Below are 18,650 nucleotides of genomic sequence, written 5' to 3' on the forward strand. Positions count from 1 at the left end.
CTCTCTGTGACTATCATAAATAAATAAAAAATTAAAAAAAATACATTAAAGTAGAAATCAGTAAAACTTACGGTGGGATGAAGGGCAGGACAGAGGTTATGCTTAACTATGCTTCTGAACTTGGAAGAATGGATAGGACAGCTCAGACCCGCCTCCAACCCCCACCCCCTCATCCCCCCACTCCCCACCGCGAGCCCTTCAAACCAGAACTAGCTTCTGGTCTCAACTTAAATCCCACCTCTTCAGAGACTCTCTCTGCTCCCAGTGGAAAGTCCACCCCAGCCCTGCTGGATCATGTCACTCCTCGCTGGTTATTTCCTTCTTAGCACCAATCACACCTTATAGTTAGGTTATCCTCTCCATTGGACTGTAGACTCCATGGGGCACCATCGGCTCTCTATCTGGCTCATTATTTTATCCCCATGTCTAGTGCAGGACCTGCCACATACCAGGCGGTGAATAAACACTCTGTTAAACGAACGTAGGAGGGAGGCAGAGGGGGGCCTGGGTGGGTCAGCTGGTTGAGCCTCCAACTCTTGGTTTCAGCTCAGATCATGATATTGGGGTTGTGAGATCAGCCCCCCTTCCTGCTCCGTGGGGGGGGGGGGAGGTAGAGGGTGAGGTGGGGACATCTCCTTGGAATTCAGCCTCTCTGTCCCTCCTCCTGCTTGTGCACGTGTGCTCGCTCTCTCTCTAAAATAATTTATCTTATTTTATCTATCTATCTATCTATCTATCTATCTATCTATCTATCTATCTATCTAAAGAAGGAGGGACAGGTTGAGGACCAAGATGGTTAGGATGGTTAGGAAAACCCCATTTAACTTCCAAGAAAAACTATGGCGCAGGCAGCCGGAGACCCGGGTCCCGACCTCAGCAGAAAGGAGGGCTGCAGCTCCGGGAGTATTTCTTGAACAATCAGACCCTGGCAATGAACTGAGAGCGCCTGAGCACGGGTTAGGACAAAGGCTGCCCTGGCAGCGAACTGCCACCACCAGGGACACTTGGTAGCAAGCACGCAGCTTCCGAGGCTCCTCCCCAGACACGCTGGGCCAGGAGTCTGCAGGTGTAGCGCGTTCCTACAGGTGTCCCCCAGGTGAGTCCGAGGCACCGTGCGGTGGCAGCGCTCGGCGCCGGGGCAGGAGCACAGCGGCCCGGGCGGCGACTCCCGGCGGCGACTCCCGGCGGTGACTCGCCCGCAGCTCCGCGGGGGGGCGGGGACCTCTGGTCGCACTTGGCCTCGCGCCGGGCTCCGCCCCGCCCCCGCCCTGCCCTCCGATTGGCCGCCGCTCCGCCCGCCCCCTCGGCCTCGACCAGTGAGGGGCGGCGCCGCGCGCCGGAAGTCGGAAGCCGGAAGCCCCGCGGCGCCGGCGCCGGCGCCCTCCCCCGGAGGCAGCTGTCGTGCGGCGCCATGCGAGGCCTGGGGCCGGCGCGGACGGCGCGGCGCCTCTTCCCGCTGCGGCTGCCCCCGCGGCCGCCGCGGCCGGCCGGACCCCGGGTGTCGCGCGGGGCGGCGGCGGCGGCGGGCGCCCCGGAGCGGGCCATGGACGAGCTGCTGCGCCGCGCCGTGCCCGCCACGCCGGCCTACGAGCTGCGCGAGAAGACGCCGGCGCCGGCCGAGGGCCAGTGCGCGGACTTCGTGAGCTTCTACGGCGGCCTGGCCGCGGCGGCCGAGCGCGCCGACCTGCTGAGCCGCCTGGCGCGCGGCTTCGGCGTGGACCACGGCCAGGTGGCCGAGCAGAGCGCCGGCGTGCTCCAGCTGCGCGAGCAGCCGCGGGAGGCGGCCGTGCTGCTGCAGGCGGAGGACCGGCTGCGCTACGCGCTCGTGCCGCGCTACCGCGGCCTCTTCCACCACATCAGCAAGCTGGACGGCGGCGTGCGCTTCCTGGTGCGGCTGCGGGCCGACCTGCTCGAGGCGCAGGCGCTCAAGCTGCTGGAGGGCCCGCACGTCCGGGTAAGGCCCCGCCCGGGGCCCCGCCGCCCCCCCCCCCCCGGCCCCGCCTGCCCCCGCGCCCTCGCCCGGCCCCGGGCTCACCCCGGAGGGCTCCCTAGCGACTAGCGACTCCTGGCACCGCCTACTCTAACGCGCCGTCCGCGCCTCCTCCCGGGTTAAGTGCGCTCCACGAAGGCCCCCCCTTTTTATCATTTTAGCCGAGTTCCGTCTGTGCGGCCTACTTGAATGAGCAGCGAACTGAGTATCCCGTAGCCCTCCGCAACCCCTGACGCCGTCGGCGCAAAGTTCGCTGCGCACCCGCTCTGCGTTAGCGCCTTGTCTTGAGAAGCCGCGCGGAGCGCACAGAGATGAGGTCTCTGGTCTCCATCGCACCTTCCGGAGCGCGGCCCTGAAGTGTGATGATCCCAGGTTGGGTCCTTGAGCAATCAGACGCTTGGCTCGGTGAGCTCACGTTAGGTGCCAACAGATACTTGAGGATTGAAATTATGACGACTTGGAAGATTGAGGGCAGTTGAATACGGTCCTCTTCTACCTTCGGTATTAAATCCGAAGGGGCCCCTAGCCTGCCCTTTTAGTGAACCACAAACAACAACAACAAAATGGCGTAAATCTTTCAGGAAGCTTCTGGCATTCAGAACCTTTATAGGTGCAGTCGGCTTTTAAAAAACTGAGCAGTTGAACGGTTGTGTCATAATTCACTCAAAAGCTGGAACACTGGCATGATCATTTTTATGTTCACCGCCTCACTCTTAGGCCGGTTAAGGAAACATGCTGAGGTTCGGAGACTTGACCAAGGACTCCCAGCAAATAGGTATGTCTCCAGTCATCTACTCCCAGCTCAGTCTGAGGTTTGCACTGTGCTTTTATAGCCACATCATGTGAGTTACGGTGTTTGGAAGAGACTTCCTCTTTCTTGACTGTCTGGCCTTAGATGCACAAATACTGGGGATGGTTAAGAATGGAGTTAAGCTCAGTGATAACAGTGCTGCGATTGATTACTCATGACAGCTGATTCCTTTATGACACTAAATGTTAATCCGGGGCCACGGTCTGAATCCATCACGTTTCTGACTCCGGCCCAGTCTGAATGCCTGAGGCTTCATGTTCTCCACTCTGTTTGCATCCCCATCCACTTGGGTTTAGTCTTTGATCCAAGCACATGGGTTATTTACTTAAAGCAAGTGGTGGTCCTTCTGAAGCTTGATTCTAATTGCATGGAAGCCTGGAGAATTAGGTAGAATGTCACTTGTCCCAGAATAAAAATCATCCACCCTTCTATCCATCCTTCCATACAACACTCAGCCATCGGGTGTTTATCTTATACCAGGCATGCTCCTAGCATTAAGGTCACCTGGTCAGGAGTTTCCATCGTAGCTTAGTATGGGAAGAGTTAAGAGCAGGCTTGGTGGCTGGCAGGTGCTTTTCGCACACTTGGCTCATCTCATTTTCAGCAAGCCGTAGGGACCTGTTGTACAGATGAGGTGATTAAAGATCATCAAGGTCATGTGCAGTGTCTAGAGTGCCCAGCTGGAACGCAAACCCAGTCTTGACTCCAGAGTTGTGTACTTGGTCGATACACGTTGATTCTCGGAGCCGGTGACTTTACTGGATCTAAAAGGGATTTAGTTTTCTTAGTATTTGCCTGATTTTGCAAAACCAAAGGCAAGATCAAACAACCCAGTTAATGAATGGCTTTGTTTTACATAGTTTTACCAAATGGGGAGTTTAATGTTCTCTAGTTGTGAACGAATTTACTTTTCACAAGAGTAAACTTACAAGCTTCCGGCTTACCAGTAATATCAGCACTCATCTTTCTCTGGAGCCACTGGTCAGTCTTCCTTGCTGCTGAATCATCAATCCTGCCATGGCCAGAAGGATCAGCATTTAATGTCTTCCCTTTGGCGTTTCTGGTGCACAGCAAACCACCCTGGACATTTCCAGCTTCTCAGCTTTACAATTCTTCACTCCAGTCAAGCTGGCTCTTTGATGGAAAGTTCCCAACCCCGCATTACTGCGTGCTTCTTGCCTGGGAGGCACTTAAGAGTAGGAGCTGCTCATCACTCAGCTTTTCTAACAGTCCAGTTCAAAGTGGCATCATCCAGTTTTTAGCTTCGTAGCCCGTGTTGTTATTTGTGTGTGCATTATTATTCTTACTCTCTTGGATTCTATACCTTACCGTCAGAATTTAGCATTTGAAATGTATTATTCCTCCACACACATCCCCTAAACTCCAGCTAGATGATCAGCTCCTTGAAAACTAGGAGCCTTGTTTTAAATGTCTTGCGTAGCCAAATGTTGAATGGCACCTGAGATGAGAGGCCTGAGATGAGATGAGGTTCCCTGCCACAGGACAGAGCACACTTACTGGTCCCGTTTGACTTGACATCTGACTGCTGCACTCAAGAGTTCTGAGCCCGGAGGGGAGCCCAGAGGGCTTGGAACATGTCTGCACAGTAGAGACGCTGCGTCAGATGTCTGGACAGCCCGTGGTAGATTTCAGCAGTTGGCCCCAGCAATGTCTAAGGACCCATCCAGTTCTAAATCCTCCCAGTGTGTCAGACACTACCAAACGTCCATCCCCTTGCTCTTCCCCATGCAGGAAAACTTGGCTGTCATGCAGGCAAGAAGGAGCAGAGCAGCTGAAAGCTGTAACAGAAAGACTTGATTTGGGGGCCAGAGGGGCTTGCTCTGGGGAGATCCTGGGCTGCCATCAATGCCAGGCTCTCAGGTGTTTTTTTTTTTTTTTTAACCAAAGCAGTCCACACATGGAAGAAACATTGTGTACCCAGAGGCAAAAAGTCAGGTGGAATAATAGCCTTTCTTGCAGAGGAGGAGTAACAATAGCCAGACCTTGGCCTCCACATCTGGTCTGGACACACCCGGTACAAGAAGCCTTTTCCAGTTGCTCAGTCAACCTCTCCCATTTCTCTACCTTGACATCCTGTCCTCCAGTCTAGTGCATATAACTGTTAGTGCTAAATCCATCAATTCCCTTCTCCCTTGCTCTCCATAGCCACATAACATTTTTTTAATCCCTGTAGTTTAAATCGTTCAGAGAACAGGGTTTTTTTAATCCATAGCAATTGTCACTGGGATCCAATTTGGTAATTTGTCACCAGAATCAATGCGTGCAACCCACTTTGATTCCATTTCTTCTACCTAATTCTGGATTTTGCATAGAAGCTAAAGGGGGCAACACAGAATTTTTTGCTCTGAGGAATTCAGTGTTAGAAACTGCTGTAAGTTTGGCACATGAAGCTTTAGAGCAGGAGTCCCAAATGGCTCAGGGTCCTTGCGGTGCCCTATGATGCTGGGGAGTAGGGAGCTTGCTCTGCTGTCACCCCAGATCTCAGCAGCCCTCACTGTCCACACGGCACCCGGTCCCAGCTGTACTACTCTCGCACCTGCTGACCTCTGAACTTGCTGGATGAAATCACGTGGACACCCACCAGTTTGCATGAGGGCTGCTGTGGGCTTGGCCCTGAGCATCCATCCTGGAATACACTTGGTCCATTGCGTCCCCACGGCAGGCTCTTGTTTACTGAAACCTTTAGGGTGCAGTGGCATTTTTAGAGTACCTGACAAGTTTGAGGCCAAAAAGGAAGCCAATTAGGTTTCTTTCACAGGACAGCAGGTATTGAGGGAGCACTGTGTGGAGATGGAAGGGGCCGGGTCTCTGGACCACCTTTGCCACCCACTGAGTAGAGGCGTGATTTGAGGTGATAATAGGTCGGTTCACCTGTGGGCCTGTCAGCTGTGTAGTGAGCTGAGAGATTGCACAGCAAGGCATGTTCAAAGTCAGCCTGCTTCTCTTCTAAGAAGCGCTCAAGGGATTACTTGTGCAGCATAGCTCAAAATCACAGATGAGGGCACAGTTGTCACTGTCCCTGGTTGTGATTACTAGAAGTAGGGGTTGTGAGGGCTGTGTGGTTTAGAAGCTGTTTTCCTCCAGAAGTCAATTGGGATTGAAGAGTTATATTTCTTAGAGATAAAATCCCCCTTGAAGATGACTCGAGTTCCCGTTCTAGGAGGTCCGAGCACTGTTCAGTGGCTTGTGGGCCCCAGAGGAAAGTTGTCATTAAAAAAATAGGTTTCTTGATGGCAGTTTGGACATAGAAATTCCAGTGAGATGAAAGGTGTGCAGGTCTTGACAGAAGCATGGGGGGCAGGAGAGAGGGGGTTAAACGCACAGCAGACTGGCCAGCGTCCCCACTCTTGTGAGGTCTGGGCACATTGGACCCTTTCTCATACAACCTCTTTTGGTGACTTGCCCTGTTTTTCAGTGAACATAGTGGCCTTGTTGGTTCTACTAAGTTCTGTGCTCAGCTATATGGAAAAAGGACCTCATTTGTAGTTAGGCAAGGATGCCGCACCCCACCCCCCAGAGGGGACAACAGCTTCTACCAGCTGAAACTGTACATAGAATGTTTTAGCTGTGCCACCAGGACCCTGTCCGGTGCTTCTAGCTCCCTGTCCCAGCTCAGGGGTTCTGAGCAACGACAACTAATTTGTCTACACATTCCAAACACAAGATCTCGATAGCCAAAAACTTCAGAAGAGGGGGAGGGAGACAGCTTTTTCTCTGCCAAAAGGGGAGGTTGACTGGCCTTCTGCACAGTGTCCTCCAAGATAACCACAGTTGGCAGGTCCAGAAAACCAAGCCCACACAGACTGGATTCCCAGCAGTTGTGTGTGTGCCTTGGATCAATGGCTGAACTGATGAGCATAAAACAGAGGCGGTTTCGTCCCTTCCTGTTGCCTGTGATCCTGCAGCCTTGCTGCACACGGTGCTGCCCTCCAGCCGGAACAGCTGTGCCAAGTGAGCACCGAGCTTGGGGACTTGTGCCCTTTCACCTACATTCCCAGATCTCATGTGGCAGGGTCACATTTCACAGCCGTCAGTAGCCCAAAATAGAACCAAGAGACCTTGGAGGGAAAGCTCTCACTTGCCAAACCATTTCTTTCATCCTTAACCCTGAATTGATACTGAAACTAGGCACTTCTCACATTCTCCTCTTATAAATGTGGCAGAGTTGCCAGCATTCCCGACCCAGAACTTGGCTAATCCAGTCCTAACCATGGGGAGCAACAAAGAAAAGATGGGCAAAGTATACTCCTGCCGTTTTTTAAGATTCCCAGGAGCTGCAGCAGGACACTTCTGCTTGTATCTGATTGGTGGGAAGTCAGTCTTCTGACTGCCCCTAGCTGCAGTGTGATCTTGAATCTGGACCACCATGTGCCTACCAAAAGCATAAGGCTTCTGTGCATTTGGAAGAAAGGAGGCAGCTATTGAGGAACTACAGGCTGTGTCTGCTGCCCCAGGGATCCTCTCGCTCTGGCTGGCAGGGAGCCCATCCTGTTCCATGTTCAGTGTGTCATGGACACCACCCTGAGCCTGGTCTGCCCCTGCATCCTCTCCTTTCTCTGTGCACCTGCTGCCATTCTTGCTTGAAAGGTGAAGTTGGCTCATGTTATTCCTAGAAGTAGATCGGGTACAAATAAGTAAAATTAGGATAATTTCATCAAATCCAAATGCACTGATTGCCAGACCACTATTTTACTTACGTTCTACTAAAGTAGGGAAAACCACTCCCAAGGAAACGGTGACCCACTGTCACATAAAAAAATGCATCTCGACTTAAGAGATGTTCAGATGTGAAAATGCGTATCTAAGAGTTGACAACTGTAGCGCCTGGATCCAGCACTGGTTTCTCTTGGGGAACAAGGGAAGATGTTTCAGCACATCCCAGAGTGTTCCTGAGAGGGCGAGGACCGGAGCCCCATGCTGCCCTTCATGGCGCACCATCCTTTGCTCTGTCAACTTCACGTTTTCAGTCATGTTCACTACGGTGAATGCATCAGAACATACCATTTGATTGGGGCAGCTCAGCTGAAATTGAGTGCTCCCTTTGAGGTCTCTTACCTACTCGGGCCACAGAAAGCTGGATGTCACACCCCTGCTCTGATAGGTCCTGCAGAGAAGCCATTTGGGGAACCACCCCGCAGGCTGCTTTTGTGTCCTGCTTCGCTGCTTTACCCAGTGCGCAGCTGATGACAAGGCAGAGGTGGGCTTGCTCTCTTGTCCCTGAAAGCCAGCACTTTATGTTCTCCCTTTCAGGAGATGAATGGAGTGCTGAAGGCTATGCTCTCAGAGTGGTTCTCTTCGGGCTTCCTAAGCCTAGAACGGGTCACCTGGCACTCGCCCTGTGAAGTGCTGCAGAAAATCAGTGAGTAAGTATTAAGGCTTTCACTTTTCCTAAATGTTAGCTGAAAGCCGGTCTCCATCCACACGTGCATTTGGTTCCAAGCGGTATTCACAGATGTGGCTGTCCTAGCAGGTGATGTCGAGATCACAGATGGGCACCAACCATTCTGCCCACAGGCCTACATCTGAGGTTCCACTTGTGTCCTCGAGCTTTCCATCATGAGGCCCCATCATCAGAGCTGCAGGACTTCACTGGACTGAGTATGCACTAGTATCTCCCCTAGTTGTGAAAACTTCTCCCTTGGCTAATAAATCCCTGAACGGGCTGTATGGTGCATGATGCCAGCATGCCTGGGACACGGGAAAGCCCAGGCTGCCATATCACATGGTCCTCAGACAAGAGAAGCTCTTTCCATCTCAGGATCTTCACACTCCATGCCATCTTAAGGAAGAGAAGGCTTACAAAAGGTTGCACTTTGAAGCATGACAAATTCCAGAGACTGCCATTTCACGTGTTGAAAACAATACGGCGGTTGGGGGAGGTTGCTAGACCAGTGGGACCAGGATGCACACTGGCAGCACTGACCCCTACACCACGGAGACTCAGAGGAATAAAAGCCAAGATGTTCACCCATGAAGCATGCAGCTAGTTTTTTGCATTAAAATCTGTATGGGCACCTGGGTGGCTCAGTCGTTTGAGTGTCTGACTCTTGGTTTCTGCTCAGGTCAAGATCTCAGGGTCATAAGATTGAGCCCTGTGTCAGACTGCACACTCAGTGGTTAGTCTGCTTGAGATTCTCACCCTCCTCTCTCTCTCACTCAAATAAATGAATAGATAAAAATCTTTTTTAAAAATACAATAAAATCTGCACAACTGCTTCCCAAGGGCCCTGCAAACTAGTCTTAAGGTGTTAAAAATAAAAGGACAATCTGTGTAAAATGGTCATTAGTTGGAGTTCCTCTAAGTCATTGCTGTTTCATATTAAAATGATTTTCTTTGAATTCTCCTCAAGAGTCCATTGAAGATGCACTTGAAGGATTTATTTGACTTTAGTGAGTCATATGAATAGGAATCAGCAGTGGATATTTGACTCGTGACTTGTCCAACCATCTTCCTTTTTTCTAATTCAGGTCGGAGGCTGTGCATCCTGTGAAAAATTGGATGGACATGAAGCGCCGCGTTGGGCCGTACAGAAGATGTTACTTCTTTTCTCACTGCACAACCCCCGAGGAACCCTTGATTGTGCTGCACGTGGCATTGACCGGTGACATCTCCAACAACATCCAGGTACCTGCAGGTGGTCACTGTACAGCCAAGCATCCTACAGAGCCCCTCACATTTTTCTAAAACGTGGCAGGATCCCCCTTTACAGAGTACATTGCATGAGGCATTTATGTTTTGAATTGGCTAGAGCTCTGTAGCTACGGAGAGTAGGCGCCTTGTAGGAGGACGGTTTCAGGAGAAGGATGGTGTTCCTCTGCAGGAAGTGACCTTGAACAGAGATGTAGTTAAGGAAGGGAGGGTACTCATTTCCGCATCTGAGCTTCGTTAAGTGCCTGTGGGCAGGTTTTTTTTTAAAGATTTTATTTATTCATTCATGAGAGACACACAGAGAGAGAGAGGCAGAGACACAGGCAGAGGGAGAAGCAGGCTCCATGCAGGGAGCCCGACACGGGACTCGATCTGGGTCTCCAGGATCAGTCCCTGGACTGAAGGTGGCGCTAAACCACTGAGCCACCAGGGCTGCCCTGTGGGCAGGTTTATTTTTTTTTTTTAATTTTTTTAAATTTTTATTTATTTATGATAGTCACACACAGAGAGAGAGAGGCAGAGACACAGGCAGAGGGAGAAGCAGGCTCCATGCACCGGGAGCCCGACGTGGGATTCGATCCCGGGTCTCCAGGATCGCGCCCTGGGCCAAAGGCAGGCGCTAAACCGCTGCGCCACCCAGGGATCCCCTGTGGGCAGGTTTAAAAGACTGTGCAGTCAGCCTTCTGCAGGCTCAGGGCTCTTCCCCAGGCAGCAGCCTGTGGAGAGACCAGGCCCGGCCTGCCATGGAGTTGGTGAGAAAGTCTACATCCTTCCAGAGGATGCAGGGTACAGCACGGGGAGGGCAGGCTGCAGAAGAAGAACCAGTGCAGGGGTGCTAGGGACAGGGACAGACTGCGAGGAAGGGAAAGGCAGGTGAGGGAAACAGACACCTGAGTCGCTTCGGGCTCATGGGACGCAGTGGGCTGGGGCTTTGCGTTAGGAACGGCTGATTAGGAAGCTGGAAAGATGAGAACAGATCCAGGATGGGCTCACAGGCAGCGTTTCCTAGTAGCAGAAGGCAGAGAAATCAAGCAAGGCCAAGGGGCCAGGTGTTCCTGACCATCAGGGAGGAGTTCCCTGATAGGTTTCGTGTCTGAGGGAGCCGGCCCTCACACACTGGAGGCCTGGAAGTCCACGAGCTTTCTAAAATTGAGTCTGGAATGGGGGAGCCCAGGTGTGTCCCCCAGGGGAGAATGGCCTCCAGCTTTCATCCCCTTCAAATGCTCAGGGCGGGTGGCAGCATCTGTGAAAGTGGAGAATGAGCCTTCTTTCCGACCTATGATTTCCACTCTGAGGGGTTGTCCCTGGGAGATGCTCTGACCCAGGAGTCCAGGCGCTTGTTCATCACAGCATTGTGTACTATTTCAAAAGGCCAGAAATGATGGCCGGACCACCTGCTACAGAGGTTGCAGGGAAGAAACGAAGGCATGTGCATCTGGTACATCCTCACACCCTGGAGCTCCATGCGTGCATTTAAATGTTGATTTTGTTCTACAGTTTTGATGCAGGAAGCCAGCCTTGACTCACTTTGGAGTAAAATTCAGATCCCAGACTAGCATGTGTAGTGCACTCTTCCTTATATACATCTCGAGTGAACATTTGCTTGGTGCCCATCAGCCCCTGAAACATGTCCCCTGTGTCCCTGCTTGCAGCACCATGTAAGTTAGGCATCATTCCCGGTATTACTGTCCTCGTTTAAGTGGGAGAAGACTGAGGCTTAGGGGTTTTCCCCCAGTCCCAGAACCAGTGAGGAGGAAACAGGATTCCAACCTAGCCCTCAGAGCAGCACCTTCTGTGTGGGAGATTGGGCATATGGGGGAGGGGGTCATGTGCAGGCATGTGTATGCACACGCGCCTGTGTTAGTGTTAACATACCTATAGCCAGTGAGACAGACTGGAAGTGTTCACCCCAAGGTTAACAGCAGGACTTGGCATTAGGTTATGGAGTAACTTGTGATTTCTTCCTTAACTGTTTACTTCTTATCTCCTTGCCATTGTACACATCTTCCTTATAAAACAAAAGAAAGATTCATCTGCATTTTGAATACTTTTAAAAAAGATTTGCCGGAGCTTTTTGAGTAGGGAACACAAGATAACCTACAAAGTTCTGGAATGACAAAGATGAAGACCCACAAGGTGAAGACCAGGCTCAAGATGTGCCCTGACCCAGCCCTCCATCAGAGCCCAGCCCTAGGAGAGGGCATGGCACAGCCCCAGGGGTGCCCCTCCCTCTGGGTCACCATCCACCTTTTCTTTCTTTTCTTTTCCTTTCCTTTCCTTTCCTTTCCTTTCCTTTCCTTTCCTTTCCTTTCCTTTTCTTTTCCTTTTTTCTTTTCTTTCTTTTCTGTTCTTTCTTTCTTTCAGATTTTATTTATTTATGAGAGACACAGAGCGAGAGAGAGAGGCAGAGACATAGGCAGAGGGAGAAGCAGGCTCCATGCAGGGAGCCCTACACGGGACTAGATCCTGGGTCTCCAGGATCAGGCCCTGGACTGAAGGCGACGCTAAACTGCTGAGCCACCCGGGCTGCCCTACCACCCCACTTTCTTATGGCAGCAGTTCTTGATTTTTAAGGAGTCACAGGAAAGGGGTGCTTAGGTGGCGATCTCAGGGTCATGGGATCGAGTTCCACATCAGGCTCCCTGCTGAGCAGGGAGCCTACTTCTCCCTCTCCCTCTGCCTGCTGCTCCCTCTGTTTGTGCTTGCTTTCTCTCTCTCTCTCTCTCTCTCTCTCTCAAATAAATAAATAATAAATAATTAATAAAATCTTTAAAAAAAGGGAGTCCCAGGAAAGACCCTCTGAGCATCTGAAGGGGATGAAAGCTGGAGGTCTTTCTCCCCGGGGGACATGACCGGGATCCCTTATTCCAGACATAATTTCAGAAACCCTCTGAGGCCTCATCACAGGCTCTGGCCAAACTCCCTACTGCAAGAGTCAGATGTAGCTGGTGCAAGTTAGAGTAGCTTAGATGTATTCTGGAGAAGCAAGCTGGTGTACCTGCATTAAAGAAGACCAAAGGTAACCACCTGCCCTGTGGTCAGGCAACCTTCAGATGGTAAGGTCCAGAAATCTCTGCATTCAGAACTCACAGCTAATGAGATCAGCCCCGACAAAGAGTCTTTTCTAGATAGCGGGGGGTGGGGGTGGGGGAGTGGCGGTGCACGTGTGTGCGTGCATGGATGTGTGTTTCCCCTAAGGAAAAACAAGGTTGTAGCACAAAATCAAAAAGGTACACAGAAATATGAATTTTCTAAGAGAAAAACTATATATGAGCAGGTATGACCTATTGAAAAATCTAAAAATCTAGAGCTGGGCAAAGGAACAGAAATAACTAGGGGCTAGAAGCTGCAGGCCTGTGCAGGGCAGCCCCGGGAAGTAGAGGCGTACCTGCTAGGGCTAGGTTTGGGTGCCTGGGGTTAGATCTGGGTACCGTAGGGGAGGAGATTCATCACAAAGGCCTGGAAAAGACAGGAGACACTCCTGGTTTTTCCAGAAGTTCAAAGTGACCTAAACGGTACAGGATGAGCAAACAGCCCTGGGGAGGCTATGCAGTTGCTGCCTCCAGAGAGATTGCAAATTGGAACAGGCCTTCCATCTCCAGAGCCTGGTCCTTGGTCTCCAGGCTCCCGCCCAGGGACCCAGGCCCTGCCATCACCACTGTGGTGTTTTCTAGGCCATAGTGAAGGAGTGTCCTCCCTCGGAGACGGAGGACAGGAGTAAGATCTCTGCGGCCATCTTCTACTCCATCAGCCTGACACAGCCTGGACTGCAAGGTGTGGAGCTGGGCACTGTCCTGGTCAAGCGAGTGCTCAAGGAGCTGCAGGTGGGCATGGCGCAGGGGCTGTGGGATGAGAGAGAGGGTCTAGAGGGGGCTGGGAGGGGTGGGAAAGAGCCAGATTGCCTCTTGGCATGTCCCAGGTGCCCGGAGACAACTCGGGAGGATGAGGCAGTCCTGAGAAAGATATCTTCCGAGGACATCAGCCCTTCCAGGGAACTCACCCCGTGTGGCCAGGGCCTGTCTCATCTTGTATGTGCTTACCCTCCTTCATTACCACCATCCCCTTCACCCCCCACCCCCGAGTGTGGATGGCACACTCTGTGGTCCCTCTGGCTGTGCCTCACTGGCCCCCACACCACTCAGCTTCCCTGTCAGCCGTGAGGTATGGTCAAGGTTAGACCAGGCAGCTTGAAGGTAAACACACTGGCTTTTTTTGTTGTTGTTGTTTTTTTTTTTTTTAATACCTTCCCTCTGTTGCCCTGGGAAAAACCTTTCACCATCCTACAAGAGATGTTCATGTTCACTCCAGGTCTAGCTTTCTGAAATGATCTCATAAGGGGCTTGAGTGAGCTACAGTGAGCAAAATCTAATTATTAGGTAAAATAATTAGATTGCTAATAATTGGCTCTGAGAGTGGTGCTCTCTGCTTTGGGTGATTTCAGCACGATACCCACAGCAGCAGCCCTTCCATGGAGAATGGCAGAATGGAATTAAAATACTGACGTGCTTTGTATTAAATTCATAATCAATCTTAAATCTGAGAACTCAGGATTCAGATGGATATGAGCTTCATTTAGAATCACTCTCTTTCCACCTTTTCCCCAGAGGCGATGGAAGCCACATCTAATTAATATAAGTTTCTTATTTCCTTCTTTTTGACGCTGTTGATAAATGGAGCAGGGGGTGTATTAGGGGGAGAAAGGCCATCAGAAGAGCGGTATCCAGGGTTCTGGGTATTCACCCACAGATTTGACTTGTGAGTCGAGCAGAGTTGGCCACTCCACCCAGTAGCCATCCTGGGGTGAGGGAGGAGGGGTCACGGGTCCTGTGCTCAGCTGTGAGCTGGGAAGTCACCAGGGAGAACACCAAAGAAAGCCCTGTCATTCTCCTGCACTAGTGTGTGCATCACAGTTCATAAAGGCAGACAGGAGAGCTGCCCGATACGCCCATTGAAAACAGCATAATTAGGAAAATCATGGTATAGTCTTATCTTTTAATACTATTCTGTTGTTACAGTTACATTTTTGAATTTTGAATGATAAATGAGAAAATGCTCATGATCCAGGTTCATAAAGCAGAGACATAAAATAAATGTCTCACGCCAGGAAAACACTGCCTAGAGAAAGAGCAGAGGAGTCACACTTTATCAGACCTGGGGGGTAGGTATCTCAGAGTCCTGGAGGATGGTAGGGTTTTTATGGGGGCTTTTTGTTTTTTTGTGGGGGTTTTTTTTTTTTTTGCTTCCATCATAAGTTAAAAAAAGAAAGTTCTTCTGTAGTGAGCATACATTACATTTTTAATCAGAAAATCCTGGGTTTTTATGAAATGATTCTTGAGATCTGTCATTTAACCATGAACCGTGTCGCCTGATGTACTGCCTGATACGGAGAAACACCCGGTGCCCCTCCTTCTAGCCCACCATCCGCATGCATTGTGATAGAGCAGGCAAGCAAGTATTCATTCACGACAGTCACTGGGTGCTTGGTGCCAAGTGCCGAACCAGGCTCTGGCCACAGAAGTCCTGGGAGGGGCATGGTGCACCAGACAGGCAAAAGCTGTGGTCAGAAGACTGCATATCGGGCCTCACATCACAGCAGCCCCTACTGCTCATTTCGGGCCCAGCTCCTGACTTGCCACTGTGATAGATGACTCAGATGGAGAAGCTGTCGTAAAGGCTCACGCTGGGGACTCGGGATACCTCCAGGGCCTAGCATATGTCAGGTTCTTAATAAATGTTCCCTGAAAGGAGAAAATTAATGCACAGCAAATGCCATGTTGGAAACTATACAGCAGCATGCAGCGCTTAATGATGCCTAAATGATAAATGGAGGGGCGTTTCTGTTTCAGTGACATACCTGCTGAATCCTGTGTGTGTTTTCTCCACTTTCCCTTCCCAACCATCCGTGCCTTACAGAAAGAGTTTCCTCATCTTGGGACATTTTCAAGCCTGTCTCCTATACCTGGATTCACCAAGTGGCTTCTCGGACTCCTGAGCTCACAAGGAAAGGAACACGGGAGGAGTGAACTGTTTACAGATGCCGAATGTAAAGAAATCTCTGAGATCACAGGCGGTCCCATTAATGAGACCCTCAAGGTCCTTCTCAGCAGCAGCGAGTGGATCAAGTCTGAAAAGCTGGTCAGGGCACTCCAGACCCCTTTGATGAGGCTCTGTGCGTGGTACTTATTTGGAGAAAAGCACCGGGGCTTCGCCCTGAACCCTGTGGCAAACTTCCACCTGCAGAACGGAGCTGTGATCTGGCGCATCAACTGGATGGCCGACGTGAGCCTCAAGGGCATCACTGGCTCCTGCGGCCTGATGGTCAACTACCGGTACTACCCAGCAGAGACGGCCACAAACAGCACCAGCTACCTCTGCTCAAAGAACATCAAAGCTTCCGAGCAGGTCCTCAGCCTCGTGGCCCAGTTTCAGAAGAACAGCAAACTTTAAACCCATCCCAAAGCAGACGTCCCCGACTCAGAGGAGAACTTTATGGATGGGTCAGGGAAGGTCACATATGAAAAGGAGCTTTTTATAGTAAAGCAGGGTTGGCGTGTGTTCTTTTGCCCACAGCAAGGTCACACTGGGAGGCTGTGCCCTGCCTTCAATCTCAAGAACACAGGTGCGGTATCTGATGCCAGATGGTAGTAGCACAGGTGGATGCAGACTGGGCGAGGATGCTGTGTTCTCCCCAGAAGAGGGGCCCGGGCCCCTGCTCTGGCACCTCCATCCTCAGAAAGCTCTAGAGCCTCTGCTGGCTGTCGTCCCAGAGTGGACCGGCCAGCATCACAAGGCCCCCGGCATATGGCCCGGGTGAGAACAGATTTTCCTTCAAGCTTAGAACATAATCCAGCCATGGTTGTCTTAGCCATTTTTTTCTACTCACTACAAAGGGACAGAGGGCTGTGCTACATTGCCTCAAATTTTGGAGATCCTGAATATATGAAAATGTTCGTGGTGCACAGGGTTTACTAAATTAAATCGTTGAGTACACAAGGTGGTGGTGCTTGGGGCTTGAATGGGATTGTAGACTTTACAACTTTGGTGATGCAGGTTCATAATGAACCTAATAGTACCAAACAAGCTCATTCTGTGCAGCATTAAACATATAGTTATTTAAGACAGTGTAGTGGCCACCTCTGAGAGCCACGACCTCAGGAGCTGTAATGAGCTCTGAAACACCAGCTGTGTCATTGGTCCCCAGGGGTCCTCAGCCTGCCCCAGGCGGGTCTGGGTTCTCTGTGAATAGAAGCAGGCAGGGGTGGTGCCTGGGCTTATAGGAGGAGTGGAGGGTGTGTGCTTGGGCTCACTGTTCTCACTCCTGCAGACGGGTCCACTGGCCATCGTGCTCTTCATCTTCCAGACCCAACCCTTGGTCCTTCTGCATCACCTGTGTGGGTTCATTGCCTGATAACAAATGATGTGACAGTAATCACCACGAGCAATTGCTCCTTTTCTGAATCCTGGTGGAAGCAGTCCGGTGCTGCTTTGCATGGCTCTGAGCTAATGCTGATGGGGCTTGAGCTGTGGAGCTCCTCACAGGGGCCCCAGGGCACTGCCATCTAGGAGTTTGGGAAGAGTTCATGCACGACCTGCTTCTGTGTGGCACGTGTGCTGTGAGACTGCAGTCCTGACCCCTGACCCCCACCTCCACGTTTCATACCTTATATCTTTATTATGGTGGACATTTTCAAACCAGATACACAGAAGTGGACAGGACAGTACAATGAATCCATGTGCCTGTCCCCCACCTCCCACCTCACTCTGAGTTCTCTTGCTTGTCAAGTCTCGTATCTTGACTTAGCATGGTTTAGCAGGTGCCCTGTAAGATGGGACCCAGCTGGCTGGGTCAGGGATATGGATGAGGCTACGGTCTGGATGTTCTATCCCCCCCCACACACTACCACATTCCTATCTTGGACCGCTGTCCCCCAAAAGTGATGACATTAGGAGGTGGGGACTTAGGGAGTGTTCAGGACATGAGCACGGAGCCATCGTGAGTGGGATTTGTGCCCTCAACAAGCCCCACAGAGCCCCCTTGCCCCTTCCACCATGTGAGGTTACAAAACGTCTGTGACTGAGAGGATCCTCACCAGACTGTGCTGGCACCCTGATCTTGGGTTTCCAGCCTCCAGAGCTGCGAGCAGTAAATTCCTGCTGGGATTTTGTTTCAGCAGCCCAGACAGCCTGAGATGGATGGCTGTGGGTGGATGAGTGTCCTGTCTCTGTGCATCAGTCCTAATCACTGACAGGAGGGAGCCGGGCCGCGTCATTGTGCTGCACTCTGCCCAAACCCACACCTCACACCACTTAAGTTACAGGAAACCCTGTTGTCTGTGCACTCCTCACACTTACCTCTGCTCCTAGCAGGACAGCGGTGGCTGAAAATGGCTGGGCTCCCCACTTCCTCTGAGGGGTGATCAGGACTGCCCGGGTATACATACAGCATCCTTTGCGAGAGGACCATGGCAACAGTGGATTTGGGAGGCAGCAGCGGGGTACTGGATCCTGGCATCATGAATTTACAGCCCTAGGAGAACACCCACTGCCGTGGTGACCTGGTGGCAAGGATGCTGGGCTACAGGTGTAGGTGCTGTCTCCTGGCCCTGGGCTCCGTCCAACTCTCAGGGGACCCAGGGCAGCCACTCGGACCACAGTATCTTCCTCTGTAAAGTGCCCACAGTAGGATGGGCTCACAAGAGGTGCTCAGTGAATTGTGGTCCTTCGTTTCCATAGCGTGCCAGGTTCCCCCCAACCCCAGAGCCTGCTTCTCACCCTTCAGACCCCGTCTCAGGCTCTGCCTCCCTTCCCCCGAACCACTGGTCCAAGCTCCAGTACCGTTGCTTTGGGGTCTGTAGTTCAGACACAGCCCTGTCTCCATCCCCTCCATGAGGGTGTGTCCCCACAGGCTCAGGCCTGGGCTTTGCTGGAAATGGGATTAATTACTGTTCAGGCATGCTAATAGACGTGGCACCGACGTGCTCAGACTTGGTCGCAGGACTCCTTTCTGTTCTGAAAGGTACCGTGGCCCAAAAGTGGGAGATGGCTAGCCTCACTTTGCCTCAGTCTCCTCCTCTGTAAATGGGGGTGACCACAGCACACAGGCATTTTCAGGGCTGCCCAGAAGCCCGAAGGAATGAGCACCGTTCCCGGATAGAGGTCCTGCATCCTCCCTTCCCCTT

General features: G+C 51.7%; 1 protein-coding gene across 1 annotated transcript; it reads left to right on the forward strand.

Annotated features, from left to right (window-relative positions):
• Nucleotides 1-1,406: 1,406 nt before the first annotated feature.
• MLYCD (malonyl-CoA decarboxylase) lies at nt 1,407-16,556 on the forward strand. The gene is made up of 5 exons (XM_055304977.1): nt 1,407-1,954; nt 8,073-8,185; nt 9,291-9,447; nt 13,146-13,295; nt 15,385-16,556. The coding sequence occupies exons 1-5, from the start codon at nt 1,412-1,414 to the stop codon at nt 15,916-15,918; spliced, it is 1,497 nt and encodes a 498-aa protein (XP_055160952.1). The 5' UTR covers nt 1,407-1,411; the 3' UTR covers nt 15,919-16,556.
• Nucleotides 16,557-18,650: the final 2,094 nt, after the last annotated feature.

The sequence above is a fragment of the Nyctereutes procyonoides genome, unplaced genomic scaffold (genome assembly GCF_905146905.1).
Source record: "Nyctereutes procyonoides isolate TBG_1078 unplaced genomic scaffold, NYPRO_anot_genome, whole genome shotgun sequence".
Classification (NCBI taxonomy): Eukaryota; Metazoa; Chordata; class Mammalia; order Carnivora; family Canidae; genus Nyctereutes; species Nyctereutes procyonoides.